The sequence below is a fragment of the Microtus ochrogaster genome, chromosome 6 (assembly GCF_000317375.1).
Source record: "Microtus ochrogaster isolate Prairie Vole_2 chromosome 6, MicOch1.0, whole genome shotgun sequence".
Taxonomy (NCBI): Eukaryota; Metazoa; Chordata; class Mammalia; order Rodentia; family Cricetidae; genus Microtus; species Microtus ochrogaster.
Genome location: NC_022013.1, coordinates 15,682,869 through 15,700,862, shown reverse-complemented (window position 1 = coordinate 15,700,862; position 17,994 = coordinate 15,682,869). Strand labels below are relative to the sequence as shown.

The following is a 17,994-nucleotide window of genomic DNA, read 5'->3' as shown; positions in this document are numbered from 1 at the left end:
CACACACACACACACACACACACACACACACACACACACAACTTGTAACTTCCAGAATATACCGTTAGACCTCCAACACTTTATTGACTTAACCTTCTTAAGCAACCATACACATTCCAATTACAAACTTCCTTTTGCTATTCCTGCAGTTTTTTAGCTACAGTGGTTAGTTCTCTAGACGCAGATTGTGCCAGGCTTGACCAGTGGCACTATCATCTAAACTTCATCTCTTTTCTACATGTGTCCTCTTTACTCACACAGCTAATCTGCTTGCTGGCCCTTCAGTGATCCCACCAGCAGCTCCCCTTCTTGCCCCCTTTATTCCTTTCTCCTTCTTTCCCTTCCTTTTCTCCTCCCCTTCCTTCCCCTTCTGTTTTCCCTCCTATTCATTTTGCTCATTCTTTTTTCTCCTCTTCATTTTTTCCCTCATCTACTTCAGGTTGAGAACCATCTGCTATTGGCATTGAGGGTAAAGAATGCCAGTATTGAGAAGAACCACTATAATAATGTCAGTGTATGAGCTAAACCTGAAATAAGGATATGAAAGGTACTTTGAAACAGATCTCGTTGTCAGAATTTCCTCACCATGCACAACCATCCAGAGGTGACTAAGAGGCCTGTTTCCCTATAGAGGAACTAGCAAAGCCTCCCTGCTCCGTGATGACCGTTAAGTCTGAGAGCCAGACAGCTTGATACGCTCCCAGTCGATATCTATCTATTGACTGCCCAAAGTGAGCAGTACTCCATCAGACTTGAAAGAAGGAAGCTGACATCCTTTTGTAAAGCTGAAAAATGACCTGAAAGGCTTTGCTAGGGTGTCAGCAATCTACACTGTGAGGAGATTATAGAAGTCTGAGACATGGTAGAGAGACCCTGAATGCACACCTGTGAATACCACCAGAGAGAAGTTCAGCAGATCAAGGACAACCCCTTGATGGGAGGCAGACAGGGGCTGATGAGCAACTGCCCTGTCAGTTAGCAAGCCAGCTCAATATGTAGCAATCATTAAATGCATGGCTACCGAAACCCAGTATTGCTTGAAATAGCATGTGTCAAATGAGAAAGGACCACTTTGAGGGGACACTCATTCTAATATCATTCCAGCTATCTGAAAAAAAAAATGTGTTCGAGACTCCCCAAGAGCACAAGTGATAATCTCCATTTCAATAAAAGATTGTTTGGCAAAATGATATGGTAAATAGTTTGATCTATTAAGTAATTCTAGCAGGAAATGGAAAATAAGTCACAGAAAAGAACTGTGAAGTATACATTATCCCATGACTTTTGGAGAGTTAGAAGTATGAAGTCATATCTTTCACCCACGAGCGTGGGCTCAGTATCATTTCTAAGGAGTAAACATGTAGATAGTACATCTCATGGGGTTTGGAAGAAAGCTCAATTAGCTGTGCTTGCTGTGAACAAGCATGAGCCCTGAACCTGGTCCTGAGATCTCATGCAGAATTGAAGCAGGAGTGCTGTGTACCTGCAACCCCAGAGCTAGGTAGCAGACAAGCAGGTCTTCATTGCTAACCAGCCACTGCAGCCAAAACAGTGAGATCCCAGTTAGGCGTGAAGCCCCATCTCAGAGAAAATTAAGGAAGGAGGAAATGGACAGATGTCAGCCTCTGCTTTCTACATACACTAGTAAAAGTGAGCACATATGCACACTTATGCTCACACATACATACACACAATACACATACCACAAAAGCAAACATAGCTGTGGACCGTGCTACAACTCTTTAATTGTCCTGCTCCAAACAAAATGACTCTCATCACCCCTCCTATCATTAGACTCCCCCTTTCCCAGACAGCTTCATTTCTACTTTCAAGTCACCTGTAGAGTGAGTGGCTGGAGAATCTAATACACTCTAGGACCAACAAATGAGACAGCATGCCTGGAAAACTGAACATTAGACAAGCCAGATGCCTCAGCCACACCACGCATGAGTGTTTACCTAAAGAACCCCAAGTCGGTGTCTCATAAAGACGTGTACATCAGTACTGTTAGCAGCGCTTTTCACAATAGCAAAATATGGAACTTTCTTAGGTGTTTGCCAAAGGAGGAACTGATAAAGAAAATGTAGTTGATAGGCATGATAAAACTCTTTTCAGTCCTGAACAGGGATGAAATTATGCCAACTGCAGGAAATGGATTCAGCTCCTTTTCAGATGTGTGAGCCCAGCCCTCTTCTCCGGTCTCATCACTCGTTTTATGATTACTGTCCTCCTTCACGTCTTGGGATCCTGCCCAGGTCCTCCAGTGATATCATTATACTCCCTGGATCCACTTTTTCCTGTACTCTAAGAATCCTTTTCTTCTCTGCTTCTATAATCTTACTTCTTGTGGTCTGAATGCATTTCCCTCCTATCGGTGACAGTAGGGCAGTATCAGGTCAGTGGTGTGTGAGAAGTAACTGCCAACCCCTCTTTCAATAGAAGCCTTTGAATAACCACGCAGGTTTGCTTCCTTACCGTGAGAGTGGTTTCTTTAGCCATGGCAACATTCAGATGAGGAGACTTCTGCCATAATGAGGGCAATGAGGAAGAAAGCCTATCAATGTCTGGGGCGCTTGTGGGCTAGCCGTGTTGTAGTTTGAGTGTAAAATGGCTCCCACATGCTCACACTTGAACAGGTGTCCCCTGACTTGAGGTGCTGCTTGGGAAGATTGCAGAATCTTTAAGAGCTGGAGCCTCATCACAGGAAATGAGTCTCTGGGGTGGGGGGGGGGCCTTGAAGCTTTACAGCTTTTCCCTATTTTCTGTTCACTTTCTGCTTCCTGATTGTGAATACAAAGTGACCTTTCAGGATGTCCGTTCTCTCTGCCTTGCTGACCCCCTTGTAGACATGTCTTCCTCCTTTGTGATGGAATGTATCCTCTGGAGCTGTAAACCCAAATCTACACTTTCTCTCTTATAAGTTGCTTTTGTCAGAGTGTTTTTACCAACGCAATGGGAAAATGAATAAGGCATACATTGTGCCACTTGCTACTTGTACCAGTGTAATATATATTAGTTACCTGTTGCAACAGTGTTACTGAAGCCATCAAGACAATGCCATTTGTCCCACAGCTCCCCTATATACTTACAGCACCGTCTCTCTTCTTTTTTAGCATACGTCCAACTTCACTTTGTTCTAATCTCATAAATCCACAAAATATATCTTCTGTCATTGAACTTTCCTCGCATGATTTAGGATTTGAGATATAACATCCTATTGGATAATTCATGCTAAAGGGATAAACAATGCCCACACCACACTGAAGAGTCAGGGTGCCCACACTGCATTCCTTGAGCTGTACCCATTCACTGTGGGCACACTGTGTTTGTACTCACAGTCATGACAGGTGGCGCCCGTGTAACCGGTGTCACTACAGTTGCAGTCAAAGGTAGTCCAGGATTGGACACAGTGTCCTCCATGTTCACAGTAGTTTGGCAAGCACCTAATGGGAGATAATGCATAATAAACAAAATAAACCAAGACAATTGCAACAGATTGAAGCAAAAACTTTGGGAGCAGCACTGAAAAACAGATTCGCTAATGTCCTATAACTGTCAGAATTAAGTATGAAAACCATACAGATCTACCGGCACTTCTGGGTAGTGGAGATCTCAGAGCTGAATTCTACCTCTAGTTAGAGTGTAAAGCTGTTGCACAGGGTTAAACAGAAGTGGGAGCACTCTGTTGAATGCAGTGTTTATTGTGGCGCACAGTGCAGAAGGGTGATTACTTTATGTTTGAAAGTGTGGAGGCTTTTGAAAGGAAATGAAGAAAGTAACAGTCGTGGAGATTACTGTCTGTGCTTCTTTTAGTTATGATGCCAAGAAAATTACAAATAGCCTGATTTTGATGGTGTGTACTATAAAAAACAAGATCCCAACATCTGATATGGTCATGACTTCATGCATATGAAGAATGTAAAAGATAAACTGATAAAGCTCTGGTGACCTACCGCACACAGCACAGCAAGAGATGGACAGAGTGCTGATGACAAGTGCACATTTGGTTTCGCTTGTCCTCAGGACCACTTTTCACTCCCATACCCTCTGAGGACTGCTGTAAAGTGTGTTGCATTTTGTGAGATAGACCAAGAACTCTCCAGGAAAAAAAAGATTTCATGCAGTTTGGCTGGATTTAAGACTCTGTTACTTTGAACTAACAGAATCTTAATTTTTTTTCTAGGAAAACCTCCAAGGTTGTGGAAGAAATAAATAGCTTAACCAGTAAAGTATTTGCTTTACAGACATGGGGACCTGAGCTCAATCACACAGAATCCATGTATATGATGGTGCATGCCTATAATGCCAGTGTTGAGGAGGCACAGGGAGCCAAATCCCTTGAACTCACTGGCTCTCTAAACTAGTCAGTTTGGTGCATTCCAGATCAGTGAAACATCCTCGTTCAAGGATCCTCATGCAAGGTCAATGGTGCCTGAGGAACGACACCCAAGGGTTTCTGCTGGTCTCCACATACATAGGCACACAAGTGTCTCTGTACATACATCAACACAAGAACTTAGAAGTAAATTAGGCACACACACACACACACAAACACACACTACATAGTTCTATCTTTATATAAAGACATGAAACCACAATTTTCCTATAGTATACACATTATGATGTCAGTGCTATATTCTTCATATCCAATGTATATATGGAGGGAGAAGGCTTGCGGGAAGCTGTGAGAAATAGTGGCTTCTTTGAGCATAACTTTTATAAGCCTCCCACAGACCTTGTACTAGTGTTAATAAGCTCAATTTAGCACTGCAAATGTAGGCTACAGAGCCATTTGTCTATGGTCACTGAAAGAATCAATGATGCATTTCTGGAAGGGAAAAATGTATTTGGGAAATGGAAAAATCTAATATTCTTAGAATAAGGAGCAAAATGAGTGAGAACATGCCGAGTTGCTTTGCAGCGAGGTACATTTGGGACCAGTGCACAGAGATTAGAAAAGGTCATCTCAACACATACACTCAATATCAGATTTATAAACACAATTTGCTTATTGAAGAAGGCTGCTTTATGAGCATGATTTTCAGATCAGAAAATATTTGTATTAATGTTGTTCTGTTTTTTTTTCCTTCTCTCAGCTTGGCACAAATTCAGTTTTTTGAATGGAACACTGAAGGAAAGCATCCAAGAGCTGAAAGGGGGAATAAACAGCATGTGTGGATGCTGGTAGTCTCAGGCACAAGGCTATTAATTCAAATTGTCATGAAGGGTAGTTGAGGAGGTAGCTAAGTGGGTAAAGTCCTGGTAGTGCAAGTATGAAGAATTGAGTTCGAATCCCTGACAACCATGTCATAGTAAAGGTAAGACAGGCCACCAGTGATCCTTGTACCTAGCAGGCACGGACAGGGGATTCCCCAGGGCAAGTTGGCAAGCTGGGAATAAAAAGCCAATGGTGGTGTTGAGTGGAGAATTCTGACTCTGGATACAAGGTAGAAGTCAATGAGAGAAGATATCTTATATCACCTCTGACCTCCACATGCATTCTCACCTGAAATAAGGTCAATCCACACACAACATTCACAACTGGTTCCTCCCCAACTCACTCACACACACACACACACACACACACACACACACACACACACACACACTTGGAAACATTCCAGACAGATGTGACTGTCCAGTCAATATAAATATATAAACTTTCTTGGCTTTCCAAGAGTCCAGACAAGTTAGAAGAGTGGGGTCTGACTTACAAAATATGGCAGATAAACCAGGAGACATCTTGTCTATTTGTAAGACCAGAATACAGAAGAATTTAAGGAGGTAACAAGAAGAGCTCAAAGAAAGCCTAAGATATGGAAGGGGAAGGAAATCAATAATGATAAAAAGAAAAAATATGATAACTCAAAAATAACCTCCCAATTCAGTTGTTTTCTGGGGCTAGGGAGATGGCTGTCTCTAGTTAGGAAGGCGTGAGGACCTGACATTGAGTCCCAGAACACAAGTAAAAAAAAAACAATATTGACCACATGTGTCCATAATGTAACCTCTGGGGAGGCAGTTTCCTGGTGTTTACTGGCCTTCCAGCAGCATAGGCCCATTTTGTTGCTGGTGATCATGGGAGTTTTCCATATGTAACTTGTCTTTGACAGGGCCTGGCAAATGGTTGATGTGGGAATTCCCTCTGTATGCTGTGATTACCATTAATCAATAAAGAAAACTGGCTTGGTCTGACAGGGTAGAATAGATATAGGAGGGGAAACCTAAACTGAATGCTGGGAGAGAGAAGGTGGAGTCAGGGAGAAGCCATGTAGCCTTGCGGGAGACGGAAGCCGGAATTTTGCCTGTAAGCAACGTGACGATACACAGATTAATAGAAATGGGTTAAATTAATGTGTAAGAGTTAGCAAATAAGAAGCTAGAGCTAATGGGGCAAACAGTGATTTAAATAATATAGATTCTGTATGGTTATTTTGGTTCTGGGTGGCTGGGACAAATAAGCAGCCTCCTCCTGCAGATGGTTAGTCTGGGTGAAAGGATTATAAGTAGAAAAGGATTTAAGATAATTCAGGAAAATGCAGCTTGCCAGTTTATTCATACTTTGGAAAAGTTCACAGAAGAAATATGAAATTTGTGTTTTCTCTTAAAATCATATTGCCATGATCAAAACTAGTGGGGGATTACATACCAGCAAAGTCCTAGCTTATGTCTTGATTGCTGTCTTTTTTCTTGAATTTAGAAGACTTACATTTTCAGCTTTCTAATGGTCAGCACCACAGAAGAACCTTCAACCTTTGAACAACTACACCTGACCTACACATCTGTTGCTGACCTCTGCTTCTAGGTCCCTCCAGAATTTTCCCTGTCACCTCTAATAATCACAAGTTTCCTAACAATTTAGCACAAGTCAGAGTCATTTCAGAAGATATAACTTCAATTGAGAAAATTCCTCAGTCTCTTTGGCTTGTAGGTAAGTCAGTGGTGTATTTTCTCAGTAAACGATTGATATGGAAGGGCTCAGCACACTGTGGACTGTTCTACCTTTAGGAAAGGGCTCCTGGATTATAGGAAGAAAAATCAGATGGAGAAATCCTTGGGAAGCAAGCCAGTAAGCAGAATTCCGTTATGGTTTTGCTTCTACTACCATTCCTGCCTCCCAGTTCCTACCCTGCATGAGTTCCCGCCTTGGATTCCTTCAATGGACTGCAACAAATAAACCAACTAAATCCATTCCTCCCCAGGTTGCCTTTGGTTATTGTGTTCTTCTGCAGCAAGAGAAAAAAAAATACAACACTTTTTGAAGGCTGTAGCCTCCTTACCTCAAAGCCATTACTGGTGATATGAACAAGTCCTACAAACCCTACTCTGTGTACCTCTGGAGACTGCCTGATCTGAATCACTCGGATCTCTCACATGAACAGCTGAGGTAATCAGAGAACTTACACCCTTGACATCCCTGCTTATTTACTACTCAAAGACAGAAGATGCTTTATTGACTTGAAGGCAAAGACATTCCAATCACCTTCAGCAGATCTGTATTCTTCAGCCAAACAATGCTGAAAATGACAAATGGGTTTATAGTGACCTATAATGTACTCACTTAACTCTTCAAACACCTCTGTTTATTATATCTTTTCTATGTCCTCTCCAGCTATGTTGGCATCCTGGTTGCCCCTAAAGTATATTGCAGATGTTCCATTGTCAGACTATGTATGATTGCTACTGCACAGGGAATTCTTCTAGATATTTAGACCCATTCCTGACCTTCTTGTGTCTGCCCAAGTGTTACCTTTTCAGTGAGGACTCTACCATATTGTTATTTAAAATTGTAATGTGTTACCACTGACTACCTCCAGTCTTCTTTCACTGCCCCATTTTTGTTTCCTAAAACTTCTTTTGTGTTCAGTATTTGTTATTTACTTAGTAGTTTATTTTTATCTTAAGTGTGTGTGTGGTGTGTGTGTGTTTGGGCATGACTGTAGTTGCCTGGAAAAGCAAGAATAGGGTGCTGCATCCCTTGGCTGGTTACTTACAGGGAGTTGTGTGATGTTGTATATAAGTACTGGGAAGAGCAGCATGAAATCTTCGAAGCCATCTCTCTACTTCCTACACTTCCTTTTGTTCGTTTTTTGTCATCTCTTTTCTCCACTCTCCTCCTTCCTATCTTAACCATTCTCTCTTTCTGTGCCAGTACACATGGTGGATGCATGTGAATGTGAACAAACACATACGGAGAGGAAATGACTGCTGATCTTCCATGGGTGCTGTCAGTTGTGAGCTGTTTGTTTTTCTACTTTTCAATCTCTCTATGCCCTCCATTGAATGTGATGTGGGATTCCCCTCTGTATGCTGTGATATGTTTTATTACCAATGGTTAATAAAGAAGCTATTTTGGCCTGTGGCAGGACAAAGTAAAGCCAGGTGGGAAATTTGAACAGAGATATATAGAAAGAGTAGGCGAAGTTGAGGAGACACTATGTATCTGCTGAAGTTGAAGGATGCCAGAACCTTACTGGTAAGCCACACCCTAGGGACAAAACACAGATTAATAGATATGTGTTAATTTAAGATTTAAGAGCTATCTAGAAATACATCTAAGCCATCAGCAAAACAGTATTGTAATTAATACAGTTTTTGTGTGATTATTTAGGTCTGGGCAGCTGGAAAATTAAAGGGTAATCTCTCTCTCTCTCTCTCTCTCTCTCTCTCTCTGTGTGTGTGTGTGTGTGTGTGTGTGTGTGTGGTTTGTTTATTTCATTGGTTGGTGATTGAATGGTTTGGGTTTTATTTTTCTACTTTTGTTGTATTGTTTTGATTTTGAGACATGGTCTTTCATTGGCTAAGAATTCATCCAGTAGGTCAAGTTATTTAGCCTGTGAGCACCAGATATCTACCTTTCTCTACCTCCCCAATGCTTGCATTACAAGTGAGTACCATCACATCTGGCTTATTTTATGATCAAACTCAAGTCCTCATGCTTGCAAGGCAAACACTTTACCCTCTGAGCCATCTCTCCAACTCTTATTCACTTTTCTCTCTCACTCTGGAGACTGTGCCTATCTGTGCACGATGTTTAGGATGTGTTTTGTCTGCTCCCTTTGTTAAATAAACCAAGATCCACAAGGCACTGCTTGTTGTCTATATCACTGCTATGATTTGGATTTTGTGTTGATGTCCCCCAATGTTTTGTCCTTAAAGTGGTACTACTGGGAGGTGGTAAAACTGTGGGGTGGGGTGGGATCTCGGGTCTTTGGGAATGCATTTTTAGGAGGTAGCTCTCACTTAGCGCCTTAGTTCTCAGGGAAACACTGTTGTAATAGGAGCAAGGTCAGCCTGTTCCTGCTTCAACCGTACCCACTTGCTAGCTTTTTCATGTGCTCACGCATTACTATTTATCCCATGAGTAGATGCAGCCAAGGGGAAGCTCACATTGAGGCACCTGGACTTGTCGCCTCAAAATCTACTAGGTAAATCTTTTCTATATTCGTAGCATATCTGTTGGTTATTTCATTATGATAATCATTATGATAAGGTAAAACTAGATTAATATATTCACAAACATCTCCAAATAGTAAAGCAGTAAGCATTTAACAAATGACTATTTCATTGATTCTTTTTCCTGTTTTTCTTCCAGTTCACTGACTGTTTTCGGATGGTGTCACATTATGTGGGTTGGCTTTGAAACTGTTAAGCATTTGAGAATGGCATCAAATTTCTGTGTTTCCTGCCATCAGGCTCAGTTTATGTGGGACAGGAAAGTGAACAATAGGTTTTGTACATGCTAGTTTTATACACTTGCAACTTAGCTACATCCCAGCCGAGGATAGATGATGCTGATGGGGTGAATGAACACGTATTTCAGGTGAGTGAGAGCTACCTGAACTACTTTCTTTAGAACTGGGCCTTGCCAGTAAGACACAGTGTAGCCAGCTTCTGCTCCACCTACCAGCCTGCTCCTGAGTCACACAGGAGAATGAGAATGGAAAGCTGAGCAGTGAAGAGATGGTACTATAAAGTACAAAGAGCTTTGACCAAGACATCAGACAGACTGAAAGAAAAGAGGAAGGACTCATTTTGTTCACGGTTTAAACAGATTCAGTCTCTTGCTGGGTGTCTGCATTCTGCACAATATCAGGGTGGCAGGAGCCTCTAGCGCTAAAGATTCCTCAATTCATGGTAAACAGGAATCAAAGGGCACAGTGGGGGCTGGGGAGATGGCTCAGGGGCTTGCTATGAAAGCATAAGTATCTGCGTTTGAATCCTGGGCATCCATGTAAAATACAAGCATAACCATATACTCATCTGTAACTTAGCCCTACAAGGGTAGAGTCAGGAGGACCACTGAGGCTTGCTGACTGCCAGCCCAGCTCTGTGTTCAGTGTGAGACTGAACCCTGCTTAAAGAAATAGTGTGGAGACTGACAGAGAAGGATAAACAATGTGTTTCGCTGGCTCATACCTGTATATGCACAGGGGTATAAACTCCTACACACATGGACTCATTCACCGTACACACCTATGTGCATGCACAAAAACAATAGAAGGAACCATGGAATGAATTTATCTGAGAAGAGAAGCTGGGTCTACATGACTCCTACTTTGTGGTGTTTAGGGACGCAGATAGATAATTCCTGGCTTTGACTGTTCTGGCAGTTGAATTGTGGTGTTGGGCCCCAACCACCTTTACTCTCTATGTAATTTCAGATAATGGCCCCAAACTGGATTTGAAGTAGAATATATGTCTATGAGGAAAATTGAAGCTTCTTTGGAAGAAGTATCTAGCAATAATGATAAAATCTGTGTATAATATTTGCTTTAAAAATAAACATTTTTTGCCAGGTATGGTGGTGCACATCTTTAGTCCCAGCACTGCAGAAGCAGAGACAGGCTTCATAAGTTCAAGGCCAGCCTGGCCTACAGAGCAAGTTAGGACTAATACAGCTAAGATGGTGACACAAAGAAATCCTTTCTTGAAAACAAAAATGACAATGACAAAATTGCATTATTCCATGCCTTTCCCATGAGGTCTCAGTCCACTTGGGTGTATCTCACTTTCTACCATTTTCTGGGAGACCACACCCATGTTCTTGGGTGCACCTCACTTTTTTATAAGAGATTCTCCTTTTCATAATTCTTACGTAATTTGCCTATATTAAGTTCCTATTTCACTTTACAAATGACATTTATATTTTAGCAATGTAAACTGTACTGTGAACTTTGACTTACCCCTTTATCTTTCCTTAAATCTCATAATCTTTCATCAAATATTCAATGATAGATAACCAGAATATCCTAATTGATTTTAAAGCAAGCATTATTTTTTGTCTGACCTTCTCAAGTATTTACACAGAGATCACTGGATATTGGCTTTCTCAAAGTTTTATCCTGCCAGTATACCCTAAATGAAAACTTGACATGTGTTTGCAATCACAAGAGTGATTTGGCCTTGATAGTGTAGTTTTCCGTTCTATAGGTAAAAAATATAAAACCTAGACGATGACAAAATAGCAGCCCCATAGTTAGGCCTGTAAACTTCCATGCCTGAGACTACCATGAACATTTTCTTTCTCCCTTTACCTAGGTCAGAGACTCATCTTCAAATTGAGCTCTATGTGTATATACTAGGGCATCACTCTGCCAAGGAGAAAGGAGAAAACTCTTCATAGAGATTGTTAGGATTTTACTGATAGTAAACGAAGCTATCAAATTAGATTCTTTAAAGATATCTTAGAAGCTGGGTCAATAGTTCAATAGGAAAACGATTTTGGTTTTTGGTTTTTTTTTTGTTATGTTTGTTTTTTTTTCACTCCTAGAGAGCCCGTCACCCAACTCGCAAATAAATACACAAAGTTATTCTTACTTATGAATGCCTAGCCATAGCTGACTTGTTTCTAGACAGTTTTTCTAATTTAAATTAATACATTTCTCTTTAACTACATTTTTGCCTCTGGTTTTTTCTACCTTTTATATTCCATATATCTTTCTATCCTATCTTACTCCATGTCTGGTTGTGTGTCTGAGTACCTGGATCCTGGCACCCTCTTCTCCTTATCTGTTTCTCACTAGTCTCTCCTCTCTCTTCTCTTAAGCCTAGATTTCTCCTCCTATTCTTTCTCTCTGCCTAGCAGCCTTGTGTTGTGGGAGGTCCTTCCGCTCCTCCAGCCTATAGCCACTGAGATACCAGCCCACTGGGGCGTGGTTTCTCTCCCTTTAAAAAAGCAGCCACTTCCCTCTCCTCTCTCTCTTCACTTCCTGCTCTGCTGGCGACTAGACTCCCTTCCTGGTTGTGCAGAGGGCTGACGGTGATCTGTAAGTTTTTTCCCCTTTAAATAAATACCACCCTATTAATCATAATTCCAAACTGCTGTGGCATTGTTTGTGACTTACGCCTTCAGCCCTGCCTGTTCTTTTTTCTGCCTAGCTATTGACCATTCAGTTCTTTATTAAACCAAGATGTTTTAGGCAGCCAACGTAACACAGCTTTACAGAGTTAAACAAATGCAACATAAAAGAATACATCACATTTTTGTATTGTTAAACAAATACTCTAGAGCATAAACAAATGCAAAACATCTTAAACTAATATTCCACAAAAGGAAACTTTCATGCAAATCAGGACCTGAATTCAATAATCCTCCAAACCTACTAAAACAGTAAAATACTGCAGTCATGTAGGAACACATTGGTAATCTCAGTACTGGGTAGGTGCAGATAGGGGTATCACTGAGGCTTTCAGGACAGCTACCTTCACCTGACCTTCCAGGTCCATGTTCCAATTATGGCATATCTCAAAAACAAGAAAAAAAATGGAATGACACCTACCATTGTTTCTCTGGCCTCCACCACATGCAGATGAATACACACACACAGAGACACTTGTACATATATGTGCACATGTACATGAATGTATATACGCAAAATCTTGGTACAAAGGAGTTTTTAACAGTAAAATGGCTTAAATGGGAACAAACAAAATTATATGTTTAAAAATATTTATGCACTTATGTATTATATAAAATGATAACACACAAACAATTCTATAAATTTCTTAATACAGGAAATTCAGATTGCAATTTTATTTTCACTTGTGCTTCTTTACTAATTTGTGAAATCCTTAAAATACAATGAACAAAAGGCAGCCCCTTCCATATTCCTTAATTTTCCACTTTCCAGGTGGTAGAGTTTTTCTGTGTTTTATCTGAGTTGATGTAGTTTATTCCTTGTCCTTGACACTAATATAAAAGACATTAAACCCATTACACTGCCTACTTTCTGAATAGCAGTACAAGTAATTACAGGTCATATGAAGAAGCTGTTAAACCTGAAGTTATCAGTGTTGAAACTATACACAATGTTGTTGCTAGTCATTTAAGAGGCTCGTAAGAGTTCTTTATATTCAGCAATAAAAAAGAAACTTCTAAAGTTCTACTAAATGCTAGACCACTAGCTGTCAATATCCTCCAAGTAGATGAAGATCTATTTAACATGCCTCTATGTCTCTGGACTTCTTTTCAAGTGATTCACTGGGGACAGTGTAAGGCATTGAGTGAGGACCCTATGAAAATGGCAGGTGCTTCCCCAGTCCATGATGAGCATCCTGCTCAATCCTGCTCAAGCTTTTATCACTCAACATGTTAAACATGTTCCTTATGAATGAAATTGTATTATTTAAGATATTTCTCAACTTAGTATGAACGTCAAATAATCAGACATAGTATTAATATTTGGGAGTGAAGAAAAGTATGGTACTAAAAGAAATAAAATCCTATGTGAGTCTTTCTGGGTCAGGAGCTTCTTGTGACATAGTATGCACCATTCTGAAACTGAACTAGAATTAATGATTTTAAATATAAAAGCAAGCATAAATTTTAATTAAACATATTTGCAACAGATAATAATAGAATTATGACTCAAAATCAGTCATTAATGTCAGGAAAACTCTAAAGTAGGGTCTTATACTGCCAACAAACTAATAATGTAATAACTATTAACAATGCTTTCAATCTTCATATTTTATACCTCATGTATAACAATGAATATGCCATATTTTCTTTCTGGAAATGTCACATCTCTAAAATAAGAAATAAGACTTTTCTCTTGTATTAAGACAGCAATCAAATTTTAAAAACCTTTACATAATTATTTTCCATTTTTAATTTATGATGATATGCCCTTATTTTTATTCTTGCAATTTTCAATTTAATATGTGTGAGTAGACTGACTTAGATCTTAAAATAAAATATTTCTAAGACAGAATATTACTGAAGTTAAATTATCTTTTTGTAATTAAAATTTATTCACATATACAATGTACCATTGTTAAAAATTAATTTATTCATAAAATAAGTAGAATGTAATTTAAATGTATTTTGAAATATCCAGAGGTGTGTACTAAATGAGTGAGACATTGAATGGTTTAATGTTCTTTAGACCTGCTCAAGACAGCCTACTCGATCTAGGAATATATATTTATCTGTGTGTATGTATGGGAACAATTTGATTTTTTAAAAAATGGGGTTTTGAATTCCTTGCTTTTAGGAAATTCAACTTTACATTGTATGTTGGTGGTTATTTGTGCATGTATGCATGGGGGGAGGTGTGTGTGCACATGTGTGCATGCTGTGGAGGACTGAAAAGAACTCCACATAGCATTCTTCAGACACCAGCCATCATGTTTGCTTCGGTTTATTTGTTGTTAGTTTATAGCTATTTACTTTTATTTATTTTATTTTCTCTCTGGCCTAGAGCTTGCCAAATAGGTTGGCCAGGCAGTAAGCACCAGTGTTCAATGTAGATGTTTCCCCAGAGCTGGGCTTAAGTACAAGTCACCTAACCTGACGTTTTGCACATGGATCCCAAGTAGTAAGTTCAGGGCTCTGTACTTAGAAGGCAAGTGTATTGCCAACTGAGCCAGTCCTCAACATTCCCCCTTTTTTCTAGAAAAAGAATGTCTTTAATTTCAGATATCAAGTAATCTTATAATCAGTTTTGTTAAATTCTGGTCACTAGAGATATAAACCAATCTTTCAGCCAACAGTGACTAAAGGAAATAATTCTCTATTTTCCCCTAAATTCTCTCTCTCTTTCCTCTTGTATTAGCTAATCTTCTGCGACCCATTATGTTCAGGTCCTTTTGATTCATATTTTGTAATGAATTTTCTTGTTTTAGGGCTCAGATACTAAATGCAAAGATGTATTCATTTATTTTCTTTTGAGTAACTACTAAAGAATCTCCTTGGAAATTTAATATTTATCCACCATTTTCTTTTCTCTCTGTTTCCACTACCAGGAGCTACTACAGAGATCCATGCAATTCTGTGACACAGGAAAAATGCACAATCACATAAATTGCATAAGGTCTCACTATGAAACTCTGACTGACCTCCAGATGCAGACAAAATTAGACTTAAACTCACAGATGTCCATCTGACTGTGCCTCCCTTGTACTGGGACTATAATCATGTACCACTGCACTGGGCTTAATATCACTTTTAAAATGAGAAGGAAACTTTATTAATCATTTGTTCTGCACATAAACGCCACCCTTTATGTGTCCAGACCTATCACAGCAGCACCCACCTGGTTCCTGCTTCTGATACTAAATCTGTTCTTGCCCTAACTGAGGGGTAACTCTGCCCTTCCTATTCTTTCTGCACAACCGTAAGCCAGATACTATATGCCAGCCTTTTGTCACTGTGACGAAATACTTCAGGTAAACACTTAAAGGAGGAAAATATATTTTGGTTTTTGTTTCTGTCCATCATCATGGTTTCCGTCCATCATGGTGACATGGTGACAGAGTGAGCAGAGAAACTCATATCAGGGCAGCCAAGCAGCAAATTGAGGGATATATGGAGACAAGATCCAATCCCAAGGACACACCTCAGGTACTCTATTGTTCTCCAACTAAACTTTATCTCCTAAAGCCACTCATAGAAGACTAACCAATCAATACAACACTCATTTAGGGCAACCTCTCATCTAAATCATGAGCTCTCAGAATAAATTCTTTGGTGTATCCAGAAACTCTGAAGTAGTTTTACAATTTCTCTACCTCTGATCCTTTTAACATCTTCTTGAGCTACTGTTGGCATGGTACCATTTTCAAAGCAAAGATTGTACGCATCTTAAAATAATGGTCCAGAAATATTTATGCATACATACAAAATCATCTACAAGATTACAAGGATAGCAATTTTAAAATGTAAAATTATAATTAGTAACTAACATGGAAATACAACAATTTTTGGATGGAGAAATGGCAGTACACATTCATGTGGAATACTGAGGCAGCTAAAATGCAGAGTTGTCTCTGAATGTAAGGATGGGGAAGTCTCCCAATGGGCAACATGCTAAAAAGTGAAACACAATATGTAAGGCTGGGGAGATGGCTCAGTAGGCATCATGATGGTAAGTAAAACACCCTCCATTGGGTTTTACCCAGTAGACAAGATCCCTTGCAAAGGTCTGAGTTCTCTAGAACAATGTCAAAACCCAAGATGCCTGAGCTCACCTGTAACCCCAGCACTGGGAGTTGGGGGCAGAGACAAGTGGATTTTTATCAACTTAGCCTGCCAGCTTAGCCTAAACATATAGCTTCTGGTTTAGTAAGAGACCTATCTCATAGCAAAAGGCAGAGGGTAATAGAAAAGCACACTCATGTCCTGCTTAGGCCACCAACTACAATCCCATGGGCACAGGCATCCACACACCCATACACATGTGTTACATATACAATATGCAAAGTAAATGTGAAGATTGGCCATTATGATCACTGTTGCTTTTTAGAAAAAAATAAGACCTGGTGGTTTTGTTTTTAATGGTGGTTAAGTGTGAAAACAGAAGCAGGTTATTGAGAATTGAGCCTAGGACCATACACATGCTAGGCAAGCACTAGCTATTTTCCTTGCCCTAAAAAGACTAGAATGGCCCGTGTCTGGAAGTCATGGTTTGCCTCACAACAAGAAATCTGATGGGAGTTTATCCTTAGACCATGGAATAAACATTTAATTTGCATAAATTAAGATGACTCCAGAATCACCAGTGACAGAATGCTGACAGGCAAGCCTTATATATGTAGAGAGTCATTGGCTGAAATATCTTTACACAGTGCAACTGTATTTTGTTTGTGTGTATATTTTAAATGTATATGGTGTGTTTATTTGTGTTTATGGGATTTTGCTTGTATGAGAGCACATGTTGGTAGTGTGTGTGCCTGAGTGCGTGCGTATGTACATGTGTAGGCATGTGAGGGCTAGCAGTTGACCTCTCTTGTTGTCTCTCATTGTTATAATTTTATTTACTGAGTCAGGGTCTCTCAATTGAACCTAGACCTGGCTAATTTGGATAGTCTAGCTAGGCATCTTTCTTCAAGAATCCATTGCCTCTGCTTCTTACCTGCTGGTATCACACATGGTCTGTCATATCCATCTGACATTTACATGGGTACAGGGATCTTTATCCTTGTGTGGCAAGAGATTTACAGACTGAGCAATCTTTCCAGCACTGTACATACTGTCTTTAAAAAATTTTGTTATCAGACAAGAGTAAAGAGAAACACATCCATGTAGGAAATAGTCTCAGTCTAAAGATGGAACCCAATTAGACCAAACAAAGATAAGGGAAGGCGGCATATTGCTTGAACAGAAAGGTATTAAAACTGCATGACAGCCAGCATTTCAGTGACCTCCCAGGTAGCATCTGGGGTTATTGTCAGGACTCAGCTCCTATAGCAACTATAGACTGTACAATGGAGACTCCCTTTATATAAAACCCCAAGGCCTAGAGGGTCTTCTCATTTTCACCTATAGTAAGGCGTTTGTGTTTACTCTGCTTCCTTCTCTGATTCTACAAGTAAAATTAAATAGGTGAGGAATGAAGCCCATCTGGTAATACACTCCTAATGACCTCCATTCATTATAGTCCTCTATTGATCCAGGAAAAATTTAAAAGTCACTTGTAAACATTAACATAAAATGCTCCTCTGTCTAAAGAAATAAGCACAGTGGTTAAGACTGTGTCCAGGTGTCTGTCC

General features: G+C 39.8%; 1 protein-coding gene across 1 annotated transcript in view; it reads right to left on the bottom strand.

The window, feature by feature from the left end:
* The window catches only part of Cntnap5 (contactin associated protein like 5), a 964,727-nt gene that overhangs the window by 369,178 nt on the left and 577,555 nt on the right, over window positions 1-17,994 (bottom strand). The window contains exon 11 of the mRNA XM_013346685.2: window positions 3,337-3,443. Coding sequence (XP_013202139.1) covers window positions 3,337-3,443 — 107 coding nt within the window. The remainder of the gene's footprint in view (window positions 1-3,336; window positions 3,444-17,994) is intronic.